The sequence below is a fragment of the Camelus dromedarius genome, chromosome 13 (genome assembly GCF_036321535.1).
Source record: "Camelus dromedarius isolate mCamDro1 chromosome 13, mCamDro1.pat, whole genome shotgun sequence".
Taxonomy (NCBI): Eukaryota; Metazoa; Chordata; class Mammalia; order Artiodactyla; family Camelidae; genus Camelus; species Camelus dromedarius.
The window spans coordinates 55737176-55759915 of NC_087448.1; the positions used below are offsets into that span (position 1 = coordinate 55737176).

The following is a 22740-nucleotide window of genomic DNA, read 5'->3' on the forward strand; positions in this document are numbered from 1 at the left end:
TGTTTTGCATTTGGGGGGAACATTGAGTCTTCATAATCCAATGTGTATTTTATACTTACAGTACCTTTCAGTTTGCACCGACCACGTGTGCCTAGTGGCTCCTGTATTGGACAGTGCAATCCAAGAATATTTGCAGTGGGAAGATGATTTGGTCAGATTTGTATTTGAAAAATGAAGAGGGGCTAGACAGGAAATAGGGAGATTAATAGAAAAGAGATGATGAGGCCTTGGAATTCCAGACATGGGTTGGAAGGGCATGGAATCAGGAGATACTTAGTAACTGTGAGGCTGACTGAAAGATGAGTAGAGGGCCTACGTTTCCTTCAGTAGACTTTTCAGCAAGTAATTCGACCATCTGGCTGAATGTGCAAGAGCCCCTCAGGTTCAGCCTAGCCAGTCCATTCGGTTTCTCCCCTGCTAACCTGCTCCTTCGCACGTGGTCACCATCCCGTTCCCCATTATTGCACACATACAGTCAACCACCAAATGCTATGAATTCCACCTTCAAAATAACTCTCAACTCCGTTTACCTCTACTTGAATTGGTAACACCTACTAGAATGGGTTCCTCTGCCAGAAGCTCCCATAGCATTCTGTACAACTTATTTGTGACACTCATCACGGTTAAATTTACAGGTCTCGTTTCTTATCATCTACAGACTGGAAGGTCCCTGAAAGCTAGATTCTCTGTCTTGTTTACCACTGTGTCCCCAGCGCCTGGCACAGCACCTGGCCTGTGGTTGGAACTCTCCCTTGTGTTTATATAAATGCTCAGCAGCCTTTTGGCTTAACATCTGGTTCTTAACTACTTTGTGGAGAATTTAGGTTTCCAGTTACATTATCTGCAGTGTAGCCAGCATGATAAAGTGAAAAGATATGGGTTTGCTGTCAAGCAACCTAGGCTTGAATTCTGGCTATGTTACTTACCAGCTTTGTAACTTTGGACAAGCTATTTAATCTCTCTTGGCCTCAGTTTCCTTATCTGTAAAATGGGAATAGTAATCGTAGTACTGTAATCATACTGCCTAGGATGTGTTGAGGGTTAATTAAATGAAATAACATATATAAAGCTCAGCATGATGTTTGGCATTTAGTAAATGCTCAAGAATAATTTATTATTAATGAGATAATATTTTATTTGTAAGCTTTTGTTGGCTCACCAATGGTAACAGTGATTTTTATCAAGCTGCCATGGTACTGTGTCTGTTGATACTATCACATGAGTAACTATAATACACTGAAATTTAGTGAGGTTTATAGCATATTCCAAACTATAATAAACATGATTTATAAAATATTTTACTCGTATAGTTGATTAAGCATTCATATTAACAAATTATGTGTTGTAAACTGACTATATATCAATAAAAAAAGGAAAAAAGAAAAAAGTCACGTAAGTAGGAAATTCTATTTTTATATATATACACACACACACACACATATATACACACACACAATAGAGGCTCAATAAATATGAAGATTAAAGGAAAGTGCATTGTTTATTTTCTGCCTACATACAATAGCACATTTTTAGCCCAACAACAGAAATTATTCAAAATATTTTTAGAATTTCCGACTTGCTAACCAGTAGCACAGCACAGAGCATGTAAGAAATGAACAGTAATTAGTAATTCACTGAGTACCTGCTATGTATGGAACACTCTCATAGGTCTACTTTAAGGATAGAAAGGAGGTATAAAACATGGTTTCTGTTTTCTAGGATTTTATAATCTATTCAGGGAGAGATGTCTGAATCAAGTGAAACAGTTCATGAATTAAACAAGCTAGTATTTGACTGCTAAAATGAAGGATTGCCTTGAGTTTGTATATTTGCGATGATCAGCTTGAAATTTAGCTTTGATAAGACCTTACTGCAGTAGGAGCATCTAATACTGTATTTTTTTGATGGTTCAGTTTGTCATGGAAAAGTCAATTCATTATGCAAAGTATGATACTAGGCTTTAAAGGTACACTGCCAGATGCCTTTCCAGAGTGTTGGATACAGCTTTGTTGGTTTGCTCACTTTTTGTAGAGAAGTTGTGATGGGACGGGCGCGATGTACTTCATAGGATGCGGTTATAACGCTTTTCCTGTTGGATCCGAGTATGCTGACTTCCCACACATGGATGACAAACAGAAAGACAGAGAAATAAGGAAATTCCGATACATTGTTCACGCCGAGCAGAATGCCTTGACATTTAGGTATGAAATTCGTTTGCATGTATTTTCTTTAAAACTAAGTTGAACTTAGTTTTCTTTCAGCTGTAATTTATTGCCTTTTTAAAAAATTCCAAGAAGTATTCTTTTCAGAAGTATCACTTCATTTGTGCTTGGTCTTTGCTGCCTGACCTGAGGCTGTTGTCAGGGATCCCCCAGGCCTTCAAATTTATTGAGCAGGTCTTTTTTCCTTTCTTCCTTCTCTCTCCAGTATAAAACTGCTTGAAGTTTGTCCTTAGGGTTTTGCATATTCCTAGATTGTAAGATCTCCTTTGTTTTCTAAATGAAGAGCACATAAATTTATAATTATGAGTATACAGATTTTATTATGAATCAAATTGCTTCAACATAGCTTTTGTTAGAGATTATAACTGGCATTACCTGCTTCTAATGTTTAGATCATTTCCATAAACATTCTCAGCATTTACCACTAAGTGGGTGATCTTAGAGATTCCAAACTGTGTAAGTCATGGTTTCTAATGCAGTAGGGGATATGAGACTGTATTCAACCTTACATGATCAGTTGTGTGGGAAAGGCCAAGGTGGGTGGAAATTTAGGGGCTGCTATGGATGGAGGGGGTGTGTGAGGGAAAAGCTTTGTGAACAAACTGGCATATGAGCTGTATTTTAAAGGTTTGGTAGGATTGTGGCAATTGGAGATGCTTCCTTGAATGGAAACCATTCTTGCTTCAAGCATAGCAGTGAACTAGAGGTAGGAAGGTGCTTGTGTGTTTAGGAATGTGGGTCTTCCAGTTAGTCTGGGCCATGGAGCATGTGAGGATACATTGGGACTGACAAGGGAAGACTTTGTGTTTAGACCTCATGCAGTAGGCAGTGGGGAAGTGAAATGGCACTGATGGCTGCCTAGGTTGCAGATATATTGTTTGAACAGACTAGATGCATAAAACTCTGCAGTCCTGGTACAGGGGAACAGAATGAGAGTCTGAACTGGGGACATGGATGTGGAGATGTGGAAGGCTGGTGATGGGGAATATAAGACGGCTGACTGAGAGCAGCGTAAACCATGGACCCCAGAAGTACAATCCTGGGATCCTCAATGAAGCATCCCGCAGTCCTAAATCACCCTGGCATGCAAAATTTCACCAGACTCCTCTGTTTTTTACCGTGTGCTCTTCATTACAGATATACTTGCTTTATTTTGTCAAATCCAAATGTTTGTTAAATAAAATTATCCTGTGTTAGGGATGGGCGTAAGGGAACTCCAACTCAAAGCAGAACTTTAATATCTATTTGCCTATCAATTTAGTAAGCATTTATTAAATATCCATTAGGTACCAGATAAAGGATAGATCTTTTCGCCACCGTGATGACTTATGTCTAATCATACATGGTACATTCTTAGGGAGGGTGTTAGTTCTAGCTCCTAACTCAAGCATTATAAAGAAGTCCCTACTTAGAAAACATTGTTTTCCTTCTCGCGTTCTCACTCTATCTCTCTGTCTCACACACACACACACACACACACATACACATACACACACTATCTGTTTTCATTTACTTTGTAATCTAATATTGAAAGTCTTACCAGCAACTAAATCAGCAAGAATAAGACTTGGTCATTATTGTGTATAATGTTGTTAGTCTGTTTCTAAAACAGCTCAACTTTAGTATTTAAAGATTTTTCTAAAATATAACTTATCCTTTCAGAAACTACTTTCCTAATATTTTATATATATTTCTTACAGGTGTCAAGAAATAAAACCAGAAGAAAGAAGTATGATTTTTGTGACAAAGTGCCCATGTGATGAATGTGTACCTTTAATTAAAGGTGCAGGTATAAAACAGATCTATGCAGGGGATGTAGATGTTGGAAAAAAGAAGGCAGACATCTCTTACATGAGATTTGGGGAACTTGAGGGTGTTAGCAAATTTACAGTAAGTAGACACACTTTTTTTCATAATATACTTTCTATTATGTTGTTAGGTACTCTGCTGTGTGTTTTAAATTAGTGATTCTCTCCCTTTTAAAGAGTTTCAATAAAATATTATCATTGAGTTTATTTTATATGTGAGTACTTGCCTAATTACAAATGTTCAGCTAAGGATCTCTGCCTTATGAATATGTCTCTCTAGAGAGTTGTACATTGACTTTAACAGAGCTTGAATTAGTTGGCCCTCTGGTGCCATCTGGTGGCTAGTAAAAGAAAATCCCAGACCCACCATTTCCCTCACCCTTCTTTCTGGCTGGAAGTGGTAGATAGAAGGAGTTTAAGATTACTCAAAAGGAGGAGGGACTCATATACACACACATGTTTTTCAGGAGAAAAATCAGGAGAACAATTAGAAGGAATTTAATATTTGATATTTTTAAAAAGTGCTGAGGTAGTTGGTAGAAAACTTTAATTCTTTATACTTTTTTATGACCTAGGCTTTTAAAATACAGTTTTTTAAAACAATCTCAAGCATACAGGAAAGCTACAAAAACACTACGAAGAACTTTGTTAAGTTGTTGCCATGATGCCAGATCACTGTTACATACTTTGTTGTGTATTTCCTCAAACAGCATGTTCTACATAACCACAGTACAACCACAAAACTCAGGAAATTATCGCTGATACATCACTACCATTTAATCCAGATTCCAGTCAGGATTTACCACTTGTCCCAGTAAAGTTCTGTATAGCAGAAGGATCCTGTCCAGAGTCATATGTTGCTTTTTAATGATAATTCTGGCACTTAATGTAACATATACTATAATTTGCAGTGGGTATAAAAGGCATATAGTAAAAGATACACGCACTCCAATGTTCATAGCAGCACTATTTACAATAGCCAAGGCATGGAAGCAACCTAAATGTCCATCAACAGATGTTTGGATAAGGAAGTTGTGCTATATATTTAATGGAATACTACTTGGCCATAAAAAAGAATGAAATAATGCCATTTGCAGCAATATTAATGGACCTAGAGATTATCATACTAAGTGAAGTAAGTCAGAGAAAGATGAATATCATATGATGTTGCTTATATGTGGAAGCTAAAAATTTTTTTGAACAGATGAGCGTTATGTGGACTCTAGCATTATTATTATTTTTAATGGAGGTACTGGGGACTGAACCCAGGACCTCATGCATGCTAAGCATGCAGTCTACCACTGAGCTGTTTTCCTCCCCCTACCTAAGAATATATTTTGCCAGCATAAACCCATGTCCATTTACTTAGAAACTACATTTTTTCTTTTTAATACACATAGATTTTTCTTTATTAGGTTATACACTTTTTTATTATGAAAATAATACATGCTCATTATAGAGAACTAGGAAAATAAAAAAGAACAGATATTATCCCACCACTCATAGGTACCATTGTTAACATGTTGATGTATTTTCTGTCTTAGAAAATTCTTCAGAAATAACTTTTAATAATTATACAATATTCTAACCTATAGACATAACTTATTTAACCATTCTCCTGTTGTTGGAAGTAGTCTTTTTATGATTATCCAGGGTTATTAGTTTTTACTTTGCCCAAATTAATAGAGTTTAGGGGTTTGACATGTTTTGAAATACGCTTTTTTAAAAAAAATTTCATATATAATTTCCTACTGCTTGTAAGTCCTCTTTTTCCTGGTGCTAGACCTAACCATCCCACAAGTATAGACTTATATAGTCTAGATGGCTTCCGTTTCCAGGGACTTTTTTATGCATGGTAAAATGTTTGTCTTCCATCTCATCCCCACTCAAGGCCCATAATATTAAATAGTTAATCTGATGAACTAATTAATGTTTATGGACAAGACTTTCAGGAATTGCACACTTAATTGTGTCTTTCTGGAGCTAGTGCCCTAGTGGGGCTTTTTGGTTAAGTCTTTAGTGATTCTGATGGTAGGATTTCTAGCCAAGTAAGAAAGGAAGGGCTGTGCTACGAGGTGCTGAGCACACTCAGTTTTTCTTATCTGCTGCTCCAGTCTTCACTGTAATAGCTGAGAATCTTCAGCCTGCCCTATGTTTTTCTGAATGGTTGAGATAGAAAACTGTAATCAGAATAGATGTGATATGATATGATAAATGATGTGCTATGATGTATAAATAATAGTATATCTTCTATGATACAACTATATTAAAAGGCAGGATAATCTTAGTCATATTTTCATTCTTTGTATCTGGGCCTTCTGCACCTACTGTAAGATTCTGTAGGACCTGGAGACAGAATATGATGTGGTGGAAGTTCTATAGCCCTGGCCTGGGCATACCCAGGTTCTCATGCTATTGCTGTCTTTAGTCAGTGTGTGACCTCAGGCAAGTCACTGCACCTCTCTGGTCCTCCACTTCCTTACCTGTAAAACAAAAGTGAAAGAGGATCTTTATACTCCATTCCTTCTCTAAGACTATTAATTCTCATCCCCAAAGTCAGAAAATTCAGGGTCATTCAGGGTTGTTATTAGAGCTAGGTTGGTATGAGTTGCTAACCCTTTTTTTGTACATTGTTTTAGCTATTTTGATATTTGAAAGCACAGTGTTGAAATACTATTTATTAAATCCTTCTTAAACATATAAATAAAATGTTTATGTCCTTTTACAGTGGCAACTGAATCCATCACGAACTTGTGTTCTTGAGCAAAATGAGCCTGAAAGTAGAGAGAGTAAGTATTTACAAGTCCTTTTATTGAGGTTGACTTTATTGCTAAGAAGAGATAAATAGTGAATTATTATGATCAGGTGTTGGAAATTGCTGTGGTTGTAGGTGGAGCATTTTCTTTTTGCAGGTTAGATTTTTGCCATTCAGTTTGTTCACAAACGTTTGTGTGTCTGCTGTATGCCAGGTGTCATGGAAAGTGCTGATTAATAACTAGTCCTATGGAATCTGCAGTTTAATACAATCATGTACAAATTGAATTTATAAATTAAATCTAGTATGAGACAGCAGACAACAATCCTCTCCTATACCAAAACAAAAGCCTCTTGGGCAGTTAGAAAGGAAAAATATGTATAGTTAATACAGATGGATCTAGGGCCAAATTATGAGGATGGATACATTCTTATTAGAGTAAAGCCACATGTGCTCAGATTGGTGAGAGAATGGAAATAGTCCGGTTATTTGAATAATCTAATTAAGAGTCATCACAGTTACCATAAATGAATTAATGGTCTTCAGAGCTTCATTATTTGCATTATTAACACAGATTTTTTTTAACATTTTTTATTGATTTATAATCATTTTACAATGTTGTGAACACAGATATTTTTAATGTAATACAATCTTTGGGAGGTTCTATAATTCTTCAGGCACATAATTTGAACATTATAGATGTACAATATTATTTTAAAATATTAGCTATGTTATCTCTGTTTGGTTTCAAGGTAGGTGGAAGTTCTATAATAAGTAAAATCTTCTTGATAATAATGATTTCATTACTCTGAAAAATCAGGAAATATAATTTCCTTATGAAAATAATTTCTATGTGATTATCTTGATTTTCTGTGTTCTGAGTTAGCTTTATATTATTTAAGTAGTATATTTTTCATTTGCAGCCTGGAAAAAAATTCCATCTTTTTAAAAATTTGTCAAGAAAAAAAAAAGTAGGAAAAGAGAAGAAAGAAAAAAATACATGTATCTGATTAAAGAATGTATTCAGTAACAATGTTTGAAGGGGTGAGTTAAGAATTCCGTGTTGTTAGGGAAAGGATACAAAAAGCACTAACTATAAAAAAAAGAATTAAAAAAAGATGAATCAATTATGGTAAAATTAAGAACATCTGTTCGTCAAAATATACCATTAAAAAAGTACAAAGGCAAGCCATGAAAGAGTAGATATTTGCTGCTTATAATCAAGATGGGGCTTTTAGCCAGGATTTATTGGTCCTAGATCACTAAGGAAGAAGACAGGTGGTGGTTGCAAGTCCTGAGATTGGAAGGAGGGGTCGTGATGGGGAGGGGACAAAAGGAAGGCTTTTGCTTTGCTGGCAATGTTTTATTTCTTGACCTGGGTGATAATTAAATGTATGTTTGCTTTCTGACTGTTCATTGAACTGCAAATGTTTTGCATGTATTTTTTAACACCTCTATTGTGGTATAATTCCTGTTCTGTAAACTACACATATTTCAAATACACGATTTGATTAATTTTAATAGATGTATACACCTATGAAACCACCACCACAATCAGGATAGCGAATATTTCCATCACTCCCCAAGAGGTGCAAATCTCCAACTCCTGATTTATCCCTTCCCACCCTCTTTACCCCCAGTAACCATAAGTTTGTTCTCTACGTCTGTGAGTCTGTTTCTGTTTTGTAGATAAGTTCATTAACGTTTTGTGTGTACTTTTTTAAACAAATGTTTTATATCATAAGTAATATCCCTATTTCTTTTTCAGTTTTATAAGAGCTTTCTTGAGATATAATTATTGAGATATATATCATAAATTTGCCCTGATAAAGTATAGAATTTAGTGGGGTTTTGTAGATTCACAGTTGTATCACCAGAGCCTAATTTCAGAACATTTTCATCATCTCAAAAAGAAACGTCTTACCCATTGCAGTTATTCCTATTTCCCCCTACCTCCAGCTCCAGGCTACCGCTAATCTACTTTGTGTTTATAGATTTGTGTATTCTGGCAATTTCAAATAAATGGAATCATATAGATGTAATTCCTTTTCAACTTTGGATTCAGCTGGCAGACAGACACACAGGAATCAAACAGACGAAAATTAAACACCAGCTTTATTGCTAGACTGGGGCTTGCCCTCTGGTCTATTCAGGCTTTACAGCATTTGTCCTTCCTCACCTCTCCTACCTACCCACTCCCACCCCTAACCAAGTCTAGCTCTTGAAAAGAATACTCAAGGGAGAGTCTGTCCATCTCCAAGGGGACAGAATCTACAAAAACCAGTCCCATGTGAATTAAAGACTTCTGTGGAAAAGGTAAATCTTTTTGCATTTTTTTATTGAGACAATTTTTTAGAGCAGTTTTCAGTTCCCAGAAAAATTGAGGGGAAGTTACAGAGAGGTCTCATATACCTGTTGCCCCTACACATGCACAGCCTCCTCCATGATCAGCACTCCTTACCAGAATGCTACATTTGTTATAATTAATGAACCTACATTGTCACATCATAGTCACCCAGAGTTCACAGTTTATGGTTATGGTTCACTCTTGATGAACATTCTGTGGGTTTGGATAAATATATAAATGATATGTTTCCATTATCATAGTAGCATACAGAGTGTCCATTTTTGATAGAGTAGTGTTGAAGTCTTCAGCTGTGCTAATAGGTTCAACTGTTCCTCTTTGCAATTCTAATTTTTTCCTCATGTAGTTTGACGCTCTTTGCTTTAATCTATATTGTTGCAGCAAAGTGTGTTACAGCTCAGTTGTGACAGCAACCTGGATCCTGGCAAGAGACCAAGCAGCACTTGGAGGGTTGGAGAACTCAGGTTTATTATGCCGGCAGGCCCAGAGGAGTCAACACTCCAAGCTCTGGACCCCATCTGTAGGTTTACACAGGCTTTTATAGGTTGCCAGTCTAGACTTTGCAACATTATAGGCAAATAAGGTGTAACAAAGTGGACCAATCATGAATGAGCTTTTTAGAAATGGACCAATCAGAAGTGAGCTTAGGGAACCAATAGAATCTTAGGGGTAAGTTCCGCTTTCATAGAAGCAAGCCGTTTTACAGAAGCACAAAAGGGAGATAGTGGCCCTGCCTGGGGCCCTTCCAGTCTATTCATGGGGCTTCCCACCTCAGTATGTTTTTATATTTAAAGTGGGTTTCTTGTAAACAACATACAGTTGAGTCCTTTTTTTTGGATCCACTCTGACAGTCTGTTTTAATTGGTGGTTCTAGACCATTGATGTTCAGAGTGATTAATGATATAGTTAGATTAATATTTTGACATTTATCCTACTTGCTGTTCTCTGAGCAACCTGGATCTGTAGTACAGTGTCTGGCATTAATCTGGGAGAATTCTCAGTTATTATTGTTTCAGTTACCTCTGTTCCTTCCTCTCTCTTCTGGTCTTCTCATTATGCATGCATTATGCCTTTTGTAGTTGCCCCATGGTCCTCAGATCTGTTCTGTTTTCTTTAGTCTTAGTTATCTTTGCTTTTCAATTTTTGAGGATTCTGTTGATATATCCTCCATAAAAGAAAAGATTGAGAAATTAGGATACATTACATTTAAGGCCTTATCTTCTCCAAAAGGCAATATAAAGTGAAAAGACCAGCTGCCCACTGGAAGAATGTGTTTTCCATACATGACAATGAATTGGTTTCCAGAACATATGGAAAAGTCCTACAGATTGATAAGGAAAGTTCAACATTTAATAGAGAATGGTCAAAAGATAGTTGTAGGTATTTTCACAACAGAAGAGACACAAACATCTAATAAACACATGACACATGAAAAATACTCAAACTCATTAGCAGTCACGGAAATGCAAATTAAAACCATCTTGTAGCAATGTTTTACACCCATATGGCTGCACTCATTAGAGCTGCAAGATTAAAGCTTGCTAATACCAAGGGTTAGTGAGGAGGTGGATTGTTAGCAATTTTTATATATTGCTGGGTGGACTGAAAATGTATACAACCACCTTAGGAAGCAATTTAACGTCTTTGCAAAACTGAATGTACATATACTCCATGATCTGGTAATTTGACTTCTAAGCATATACCCTAGAAAAACTCGCTCTGATCCAGGTGCCCTTAAGATTGGGAAGACAGAGTAGAGCACACAGGCTTGGTGGGCAGGCGGGAAGCCGGGGGGCAAGAGGAAACTTCTGGAGGTGGTGGCTATGTTCATCATCTTGACTGTGGCGGTGGTTTCTCAGATGTGTACTTATGTTGAAACTCATCAATTTTTTTTTTTTTTGGCTTTGGTTTTTGTTGTTGTTTTGGAATGGGGGTGATTAGGTTTATTTATTTATTTATTATTGCTATTTTTTATTTAACTGGCGTGCTGGGGATCGACCCATAACCTTGTGCCTGCTAGGCATGCACTCTACCACTGAGCTATACCCTCCCCCCGAAACTCATCAAATTGTGCGCTTTAAACATGCACAGTTTATGTACCAGTAAAACCATGGAGATCAAACGATAGGGAGAGGTTGAAGAGGCCCTTCTCCCATCTGACCGAGGAGATGGGTCTGTTTTCCTCCCAGCCCCACAGACTGCTGCCTCCTCTCCCTGGAGTATAAGTAGGTGCATTTTGTTTCCTCCAGTCTAATAATAATAACTTTATCCCCCAAAAAAGTTTTATGAATTATTGGCTGTATGCTGTTGAATTAATCCAGTTTTTGAAAAAGTTTAGAGGTGTTTTTTTTTTTTTTTTTTTTCTTGAGCAGGAGCCATCTATGCGTCCTCCTTGCTTGGCCCTGCAATAAACCTTTCTTTGCCCAAAAAGAAAAAAAGGTCAGATATTGTGTTACCGGAGTGAGTTGTCTTGAATCTGTTCCTCAACAGTTGAGAATTTCAAGATAAGATGAAGTCAGTAGTCCTTTTTAACTTAAGCATTATTTTGATCTTACGACGTGTGTGACTTTCACAAATACTCATGTATTTGAAGTGACGTTTTCCTGACGTTGGGTTGCTCTTGAACACTAGACGGTGTGTTGGGACCCGTGCCTCTGGAGGAAGACCAGCACCAAAACAAGAAGCTGCGCCTTGCAAACCACTAAGAAGTCCTGTCTAAACTGGAGTGAAGGCCTCAAGACTTTTTATTGCACTTTTAAAATCCAGCCTTGTTAATGCAGAAAACAAGGGTGGAGTTTGTGAATAATTGAAAAAAATTTTTAAAGGAAGCTAATTTATTACTAGCATATGAATGATATTAATGAGAATATTTTTATTTTAGATGTATTTGTGTGTTTTCCAGACTGTACTGGTGTGTTCCTTTATTACACCGAATGAGGTGTATCAGTCATTGATAAGACCAGTTTAATCCACCATAGGGATTGATTTCTCCTTGTCTTAGCTTTACATTAGCCATGTTGAAAGGGCTGGTTTACTGGAATCACATCTCAGCAGAGAATTACACACCTTTTCAAAAGTATTAGTTCCTTTGAATTATGGAGGTGATAATTAGTTAACTACTCCAGGGAAATAAATGGCAACCTGGCCATTTTTAAGTCAGTGTATGGCTCACCAAAAGTTGACATTTATACTGAAAGATTTCTAATAATCTGAATTTACTTAATTAGGATTGAGTCGCAAAAGTGAAGTTGGTAGACCTGGTCTCCATTATAAAAGTATATTCCTAAGAAGGCTATTAATTTTTCTTCAGTCTTTTGCTATGTGGAAATCACAGTCATTTATTGGACTGGGGTGTTATATCACTGATTTAAGGTAGCAATAGGAAGAGAAAATTATTCTGAGACAGTATTACTATTTGATATCACTGACTCTTGAAGTCACTAACAGTGAACCTCAAATTTGGTTACGATGTTAACAGAAGAAGTAACTTAGTCTGGAATACTGAAGCTAGCCTTTTTTGAATTTCATTCACAAATGCTGCCCATTATTCCCTCCATGGAATTAACACAGAGTGTCTCATGGCTGAATGGGAGGCCTTTTAAAAACATTCGCAAACCTTAAGAATACTGAAAGTTTTGAAAGTAAACATTATGGTCAAGTCAGTTATATTCCAGATTCTCTTCATGAGTCCTCTCATTTTTATTTGCTGAGAAACTTTCAGGAAATTAGTGCAAAGATGAAGCTACCTGTTTCGTACTTTGCTAGGGTTAGGGAGGGAGTTGCAGGGCCCGTGGCCCGCAGGCCTGGGGTGTGCTTCCCTGAGGACTGACGGCCCTGGCCATGTGCAGGTGATCAGGCTCGCCTCTGCTGTTCCCTGTTCTTTCCGTGGCATTCTGTGGCATCACGAGGCCTCCTACCAGTTTCTCAGAATTGTACACAGGACAATCCACGTGGTGACCTTGGACAGCAGCCTGCTTAGGTTCCCCGGGAGTTCAGTCATCATACCTGGCAGTTGAGAACTGCCGTAAACTTTTCACCACAAGATGCAGGGCATGGAATAGAGGCTGGGGTGGGGTTGGGGGAGATGCCTTTACAGATAACTAAGGCTAATTTGAAAACCAGTAGTTAAGCTATTCTTTAACATTTATCAATATGAAAATACTGAGGTTTGCTTAAGTTATGCTTAAATTTATCTTAGATGTGTTGTTTTTAACTGATATATCAACTACATCAAATATTTTGTAAATGAATCAGCAAATGTTTTATAAGGACCCAAAGCCTGGTATACTGCCAGATTTGCGGATTTAGGTGTTAGATGTTGGAGAATATCAGAAAGGAGAAACATACAGATGAGAAGAACTACGGTTAGGCAGTGGAAAATTGGCATTTTCATAGCACTATTGAAGTGGTCATGATAATGCCATACTTCCTTCTGCACATCTGGTCAGATTTCAACATTTATTGAGAGTTTACTCTGGTATCAGAAGGAAAGCTCTCTGAGGGCAGGGATACATGTATATATATATAAATTTTTTAAACCACTGAATCCAGTGCCTATAACAGTGCCTGGCACATAACTGGCACTCAATAAATATTTGTTGATTGATTGCATGACTGCTGGACACTGGCTAGACCTTGGAAATGAGATGTGTGAGAAATGCTTCCAGATCTCAAGAAGCTCACGGTCTGGTGGAAGATACAAGCATGTAATCAAGTGATAGAGAATGCTTCTCAGTTGGGTCCCTGAACTAGCAGCATTAGCCTCACTTGGGGACTTGTTAGAAATGCAAATTCTCAGCACCACCCCCAGACTCAGGAGGCAGGGCCTGGCATCCCTCCAGGTGATTCTGATGACCCTCAAGGTTGAGAACCACCATGCTGTGGATGTAACTGCAGGAACAGAGTGGTGGCACAAAAGAGGACAAGCATACACTGGTGAGTCGTGGAAAAAGGGGCTTCCAGAAATGGAGATCCCGAAGAGGGTATGGGGCATTGCCAGGCAAGCAGTGGCGGTGAGATGAACCCCTGACAGAGAGTAATGGAGATAGATGTCACTCTGGGAGTAGGAAAGGAAAGTGCCTGGGGGCCCGCACAGTGGTTGCTGAGCTGCACCGAGAGCCCTGGGGCAGCAGTGTTGACTAAGATCTAGTAATTCACAGTCTAGAGGCTTCATCCCTTAGCCTGAGAAATCAGAATTTGCACTTCAAAATGTATCATCTTTAATTTCAGAGATTGGGTGGGAGGAGAGTAGTAAATTCATAATTTGAAAAGAATTGCTCAGCATTTTTTGTTTACTGCCAAGTGACCACAGAATGTGCCGACAGGAGTGGGGGTGAGCGTGGGCCTGGCTGGCTCCGCAGCGGTCGGGCAAAGTGCACACAGGTCTCTGTGTGTTGTCCGTTGTATCGCTCCCAAAGCTTTTGCGTTCATTCGACTTTTCTGTAGGTTTCTCTTCCTCAGTTACTTATTGAGTTTGAAAATAAATTTGCTCTCATAAATCTTCCTCATTTTATGCATGAACAGTTCAGCTTTCAGACCTGCCACAACAGTCTGCTTATGACCCTCTTTAGAGCAAGTGGCATTTTAAACACCAATTTTTTAAAGTCCTGGCATTGCCAACAGTGGCCACTTAGCATTTGGCTGAGGCTGTTACTATTGCTTGTCAGGGTTAAGCAACGGTTTAGAACCTTCATTTCATGTGTAATGTTCGTGAAGTCTTTTTATTCATTCTTCTGCTATCACTTAAAATTGTAACATTTAGACATATAGGAAAACTTGAAAGGCCCATTAATCAGTTCCAGTTGAAAATGAGACCTATTTAAAATGAAACACTCTGTGCGATACTTTAATTTAGAAGCTTGTCCATAAAAATGCATTTTCTGTAGTCAATGAACTGCATTTAAATAGACTCAGATTTCAAAGAAACTTAGGTCTCATCTGTTTAGAATATACCTTTTCAGATCTGGAAACGGGAGAGTCCTGACGATGAATGATTTCTTGAAGTCAAGTACAGAATGTCACAAGGGCCTAAATCAGTATCAGGATTTTTTTCCATTTTCAGTTTTGCTTTTAATGTAAGTGCACATTTGTCCTGTACATGCTGACACGTTGGCTGATTTTTTTTTGTCAGCTGATTTTAACATGTATGTTACAGTAGTAAATTAAAGGACTTCTGTTATTGTAAATTAAGTCTTTTTTTTCTTTGGTAAAATTATACCTACACATTGTCAATCAGCAAATAGCTCTATAAACCTTACTTTGAAACAATAAATTCTACCCTGTCCTCTATATCACCCATCCCCAGAGGCCTCCAGGCTCAACTGTTTTAGCTGGTCAGTTTGTATTTATCTCCAGACCAAGTGCCTGTATTGTTCCTTAATAGTTTTTAGTTTTAGGTATTTTCTCTTGCCTTTCCATTATGGAAGGGCTTCTGTCTCCTCAGTCCTCTCGCCACACACCTTGATCTTCCCATCCTCCCCATATTTTATTTTTGTGGCCTCAATATCCATTGTTTGGGATTATGACTGTAAATGTTGCTCACAGCTTTGTCATGTTGGGTACTGTGATTACTTTTCCTTTCCTTATAAATCTTATTTTCCTGAATTTAAAATTTGCCCTTTTTGGGGGGTTGGGCTTGGTTTTCTATTTTATCACTAACTCCTTCTATCAGTACGTTCAAGCACATTAGGTGACCTAGAAATCTCTTCCTAGTGAAGAAATCCCTTCCAGAGCCTCTGACCACGTCCAGCCTGGACTGATTGCTCACTGGACCCTCTGTCCTGCTGTCTTCTCCCCCCGCCCCTCAACAGCTCTCCTGGGGAGGGGCAGGGGCGGTCCTTCACCTTCTGCCTGAATGGAACCCCTGCTCCCTGGAAACCATGTCTTTCTCTCAATTTGATGGATCCCTGAGAAAGGGTACGTGGTGGTGGGATGACTGTCAGACAAGACTGTTGCTGCGGAACAATGTGGGTACCGTGACCATCTGCAGTGTCTTTATTCTGCCCACACATTCAGTTGATAGTTGGTTGCGTATCGAATTCTAGACGAGGAATAACTTCCCCTCAGAGTTTTGAAGGCGTTGTTTCACGAGCCTAGTGACACCACTGGGATGAGTTTCAAGGTTTGGGTTGTCAATCAGACTCATAAGACAGCGACGGTACCTAGGCAACAGATAAATCTAGAACGGTGTAGAACAGTGCAGAGCCTCCATAATGTCGCCATTGATTCCTCTGTTCTGTTTGTCGGATAAGTTTAAGTTTAAACAAAACAAAGCTCCTTTGTGTTCACTTTAATGATTTGGGGGTAGAAAACAGGTAAATCAATATGTTCACTTCAACGTTTTTGTATTTTGTGTAACGTTTTGGCTTGAAGCATGAAATTTCTTTCCCACAGTCATTTTAAACATTTTTACTAATGTGTTTAGTATAAATAGCCACCTCTTAATATAATTAGGCATCTTTTCTTTGGGAGTAAGCCCCAAAGATATTGTGTGAGAGGGGACTATGTTCTTCTGCTAAGGGCTATTTTTAAGACTTAATGGAGATGAGGAACACCTGAAACATACAGATTTAAAAAAAACACCTTTGGGGATAAAGGGTTAAATCTTGTTGGACTTAACTCTAGCATTTGGATGTCTTTCCATGTGTTATTTCTGATTGTATGTTTTAAAAGGCTTGAAAATAGAAACACATTACCACGCTAACTGTGTACTTTGGTGCAAGTTTAACTCTGATCTCTGCTTGAATGGGTCCACTAGGTGGCTTCAGGCTTAAGGTTAATTCAGAGTCAGTTTATGAGCCCTAGGCCTGGCTGCCTCTCACCACACCTCCTGGCCATTTACCTTGGGTGCTGCCTACTGAACTCCCAGGAAGCATAATCATTTACTTTATGAACATCTTTGACAAGACCTCAAGATGTGAAAAGGAAAGTATCGGTGGTGAGAGACAGCTGCAGTATTTTTTAAATCTTCTGTGACATATTTGAGTGTAGTTTCAGGACACAACAATCAAATTCATGGAATTTTAGAGATCTGTCATGATTATATTCAGTGGAAATTTGTGAAGAAATGCTATCTATATCTGTTTTTACAGTGACATTTCAAACCTGTGTTTCCTATGTGATGGTAGAAATAACTCATCAGCAAATGACTAGTGAGTATCCATCAACATGTAGCAGATTTTTTATTTTAATTTGCTGCTTAGTGTTATGGCTTTCATTTCTATAAGGATGACTGTACCCCAGCAAGTTACTGTTCTACAAACCTCCCCACCTTCCTTTGCCAAATCTTTTCGGTTTGGTCAGCTTTGTTTCTGCATCAGTGAACGGTACTGACACTCTTTATGAAAACCTGAACTCTATCTTTAGTGACAGTAAGATAAATAAGCATTGCATTGAATTTTCCTGAATGTTTATTTCTAAACCCTCATAACATTTTGGGGAGGAGAAAGAAAGGAGTCCATGCTGGGACAGAAGCTCCTGGTGAATATAACACAGGGTCATTTAGGAGGGAAAGCACATGTTTTTCCAGAAGGACGTTGAGCTGGGGCTTTCCTGGATACCACCTCTGTGCCCTAGAGCCCCAGCCACTCTAGATGTTAAGGCAGTTGTGTTTCTGCAGGTTTCTACCTTCAGAAATCAGGTGCTGGGAAAACTGGACAGTTACATGTAAAAGCACAAAATTAGAATTTCTTCTAACACCATACATAAAAATAAACTCAAAATGGATTAAAGATCCAAATGGAGACTGGGTGCTGTGAAACTCCTAGAGAAAAACATAGGCAGGAGACTCTGACATAAATTGCAGCAATATTTTTTTGGATCTGTCTCCTAGAGTAATGGAAATAAAAGCAAAAATAAACAAATGGGACCTAATTAAACTTAAAAGCTTTTCTATAGCAAAGGAAGCCATAGATGAAACAAAAGACAACCTACAGAATGGGAGAAAATATTTGCAAATGATGTGACTGACAAGGATTAATTTCCAAAATACACAAAGAGCTTTTACAGCTCAATATTTAAAAAACAACCCAATCAAAAAAATGGGAAGAAGACTGAAATAGACATTTCTCCAAAGAGGACTTACAGATATCTAATAGGCACATAAAAAGATGCTCAGCATTAGAGAAATGCAAATCAAAACAACAATTTTTTCACCTCCCAACAGTCAGAATGGCCATCATCAAAAGTCTACAATTAATAAATGCTGGAGAGGATGTCGAGAAAAGGGAACTCTCCTGCATTGATAGTGGGAATGGGAATGTAAATTGGTACAGCCACTATGGAGAACACTATGGAAGTTCATTTAAAAAACTGAAAATAAAAGATCATATGATCCAGCAGTCCCACTCCTGGGTATGTATCTGGAAAAGACAAAAGCTAATTTGAAAAGATACATGCACCCCAGTATTCATAGTGGCACTGTTTACAATGGAAGCAATTTAAATGTCCATTAGAAGATGAATGGATAAAGATGTATATATACACAATGGAATATTACTCAGCCATAAAAAAGAAGGAAATGCCATTTGCAGCAACATGGATGGACCTAGAGATTACCATACTAAGTGAAGTCAGAGAATGACAAATATATATTATTTATATGTGAAATCTAAAGAATGGTGCAAATAAACTTATTTACAAAACAGAAGTAGACTCACAGACATAGAAAACAAACTTATGGTTACCAAAGAGAAAAGAAGGTGGAGGGATAAATTAGGAATTTAGGATTAACAGATACACACTACTGTATAAAAAAACAGATAAACAACAAGGACCTTCTGTGTAGCACAGGGAACTATATTCAATATCTTGTAATAACCAGACTGGAAAAGAATCTGAAAAAGAATGAATGAATCACTTGCTGTACACCCAAAACATTGTAAATCAACTATGCTTCCAAAAAAATGATAGAAAACTAAATTTAATTTAAAAAAATAAAATTGGAGTCCAAGGTGAACAATGGAGAAGTCATGGTTCATCCTAGTGCTGACACCTACCCCTAAAGATGCTCGGCCGGGAAGTATCCCAAGGGCACAAGGTGCAGTAAGGAGGTTACTCGCCTATGAAGCACATAGAACCAGAACCAGCTCTTCCTGATAAGGGAGTGGGTAGGGGAGGGTTGAACAGCTGGCAGCTCCTGGTGCAGAACGATGTGCCCACTCCCACGGTATGAAAAAAGCCAGAGTTAAGCCAGGAGATTCAAAGATACTGTGGGTGCATAATACCATTAAATCTCAAGAAAGTTCAGCTCTTGAGCAGCGAGGCTCCTGTGCATCACAGCATAACGTCTGATGCGCTGGGTTTCATCCGAGATGATAACCAGTGGTGGTTCTCTGAGGTGGTTATTTGAGCTTCCCACAGCTCATTAACAAATCTCTCTGAGTGCTCCTGTGTGCCAGGCACTCCATGCTGCTGGACAGACCCTGCCCTCTGGGGGCTTATAGTCTAGTTGGGAGACAGGCATGAATATTTATGAAGATGAATGAAAGAAAGGCACACTGAAGAGAACCAGTCTTCCGACCAAAGCAGACGCACATCCCTCCAGTTCTCGCTTCACACGGATTTATGGTATAACCATGAGGGCACCATCGGCTATACATGGTGGATCCAGAAAGTTGTATTGATTTAGGTTTTGGAAAAACCTACAGCTTTAGGCAGGAAATATTTTGGAAACCATCTGGAGAGACAGAAGAAAATGATGTTAAAATTGCAAATAGTTATACTATCTGAGACAGGTGTTTCCATGGAAACACCTGGGCTATATCCCAAGGGCACAAGGCGCAGTCAGGTGGCTACTCACCGAGAATTTTGTCATTTTCTGGTTCTTTTTCATGTTGAAGGAGCCTTATGAAAGGACACTGTTTCTGCTGAGATTACACACTTTAGCGTAATCTGATGAGGAACCCATATGCTGGTTGGCATATTGGGTGGAAAGAAGTGCTTTCTTTTACAAAAAACAAAAAATTTTCTGCCGGCTAGGAACTGGGCAAGACTGGGGCAGTTCTGCCCCCCGTGGTGCTGGCTGGGATCACCTGAGGCTCAGCCTGGCACTGGGGCAGCTGAGGCTGTAGCAACGTAGAAGTTCCATTCACATTTCTGGGGCCTCAGCTTGGAGCTGACACAGCTGGGGGCCGCCCAGGCCTCTGTCCCCGTGGTCTCTCCAGCAGGGTAGTCAGTCAGGCCTCTATCTGGTGGCTCAGGGCTATGGAAGGAGGTGCTCCAAGGGACAAGCCCGGGGTGTGCGGGCTCACCCAGCCTCCCCTCCAGTCAGGCTGGCTCAAGTCTCAGTGACCAGTGCCAGTCACGTGGCCACACCCGGAGTCCATTTGCGAGGGGCCTGCACAGGCCATGAGAATCGGGAGGTGTAGTTCGCTGGAGGTCACAGGCACTGAGCAGATGACGTAAGTCAGGGCCAGCTGAGACTCGAGCCACATGTCCTGCCCCTGAGCAGAGTCCTGTCCCCAAGACCATGACTCTCAGTGGAACTTTTCACCTCCCGCATGCTTACAGCAATGGAACAATCCAGGTACCTTCAACTTGAAGCTCTGATGGTATTTCCTAAGAAGTTACAGTAGGTCAAATCCACAAACCCAACTCTTAGTTGGTAAATCTGGGAGAAGTTTTCTGCATAACACTAAATATATTTTATGGCATAAGTGTGTGTTTCTGAAAAAAAATTTTAATTTACATTAAACATGCTAGGGAAGGCCACCATTATAATGACTACAATAATGTCCAAACCGTGCCCTAATCGTTGGATGGGAGACTCACAGTTTAAGGTGAATTTGGGGCAGGGAGGCCCCTGTTTTCTTGACTAATGAACAGAGGAAGCTCAGTCCTTCCTGCCTCCCTGTTCCCTGAGGATTGCCCGGAATCAGGCGCCATCAGGGCCTCTGCGGGCTGTCCATTCTGAGATCTCCTGTTAAGAAGTCGCAGCTAGTGACCTGGTAGTGGTTTGACACCTGCAGGAAGGGCGACCCCTCTCCTACCCTTTCACTGGCCAACCACTCCCCCTGCCTGTCGATGACACAGGCTCCGAATGAGCTGAAGGGAGAAAAGGGTAACACAGAGAATGCAGGATCAGCCCTTTCTTTTAAAAATGAGGGAAACAGCAGTAGTGGCAGCAAATATTTACTGAATCTACTACTTTGATCCAAGCCCCCAAATTAAGAAAATGTGAAAACTGCTGTCAAAAAGTGAAAGTACTAGTTCAAACTGCCTAGCCAATTTTTTTTTCTTTTAAAAAAACAGATCTTTCCAAAGAGACTTTTTGCCTTCTCAGTGGCAAGCAAAATAATTCATTCAATGTGTACCCTCTATTTCTGCTAGCATGTTAACTTCATAGTTAGTGGTGTCTCCAAGCACGGTAGTTAGCTCTCCTTACACTCCAGAATAACTGATTTATGCGCCTGACAACCTTTTCACAGCCCTCTACACAGTCAGTCATGTATATTTATGACTGTTTTATAAAATGTTGAGTATGGTTGTACTGTTGAAATGGATTATGATGTTTTACTGCTTGTTTAGTCATATCTGAGATTCTTCCGAAGTCAAATACTTTTTCAGTTAGAGCAGCGAGGCATCGCGGCAAAAAAAGGGAGGCTTGCTGGGTTGCACTTGCCAAAAATGAGACACGTGTTTATTTGGACTCTCAGGGTTAGAACTCTGAAGTCACTTCATGCAGGGTTTACCAACAGGTCCACGGATGGCATTTTCCATGAGATCATTTCCCACGAATTTAGGACTGTCCTGAGTATTGTGGGAGATTTAGTATCCCTGGCCCTCACCCATTAAATGCCATTTGAATCACCCAGAAATGTAGACAACAATGAAACACCCCTGGGGGTTTGGGGCAGGGGCTGCCCTTTGCTAGGACCCACTGATCAATCCAACCACCCTGGGGTGGCTGCACTGCACCTCCCACTGTCCTCTGAGATAAAAGGGCAGGCTGTGCTCTCACACCCACAGCGAAGAAGAAATCACCACCTCCTGAATCCACATCTGAACTTGACTTATTACTACAGTGTTATTTTTATAGTGTAACCGCCACCCACCGTCACTACCTCATTTCTATCATTAGTCCTTGGTCATAACACAGGGCTCTTTGTGGCTCATCCCCTTCTACATGAATGCCCTTCAGTACTTGAAAGCAGCCATTGTGTCCCCACTGTCCCATGACAGCCTCCCGCTCTCCTGGGAACTTACTGTGTCATTGTACATGGGTTTGCATTTTGGGGTACAGCATTTTTTATGTTGCCTCATTTAATTTTTGCCCCATGATGTAGAGGGGGATCGTTCCCACTTTACAGATGATGAAATGGAACCTCAGGTTCATTGACTTACTCAAGGCCCCACTGCTAGTAATCTGGCAAAGCCAGGATATGATGAATCTAGTTCTGCAGATTCAGTGCCTGTCACAATTTTCACAGTATTCACTACATTTTGTCCAGTCTCTCCTGCTCCAGTGTCTTCTTTCTTTCCACTTCCAACCCTCCTGTCAGCCATGGTGGCAGGCATCAGTGGTCCCATTTTTCACCCTTTCCTGTATTCACACCCTTTACCATATGGTTTTGTGAGTTTCTCCATCAACAG

At 39.4% G+C, this 22740-nt stretch overlaps 1 protein-coding gene across 3 annotated transcripts in view; it reads left to right on the forward strand.

The window, feature by feature from the left end:
- CDADC1 (cytidine and dCMP deaminase domain containing 1) overlaps positions 1–16852 on the forward strand; it is a 41747-nt gene extending 24895 nt beyond the window's left edge. For 2 of the 3 annotated variants that reach the window (XM_010995193.3, XM_031466426.2), the window contains 4 exons: positions 2032–2201; positions 3923–4112; positions 6759–6819; positions 11782–16852. In XM_010995193.3, coding sequence (XP_010993495.3) covers positions 2032–2201; positions 3923–4112; positions 6759–6819; positions 11782–11855 — 495 coding nt within the window. In that variant the 3' untranslated portion in view covers positions 11856–16852. Of the gene's footprint in view, positions 1–2031; positions 2202–3922; positions 4113–6758; positions 6820–7708; positions 7830–11781 lie in introns of all 3 variants that reach the window. The other variant, XR_004141296.2, reaches the window with a different exon arrangement.
- Positions 16853–22740: the final 5888 nt, after the last annotated feature.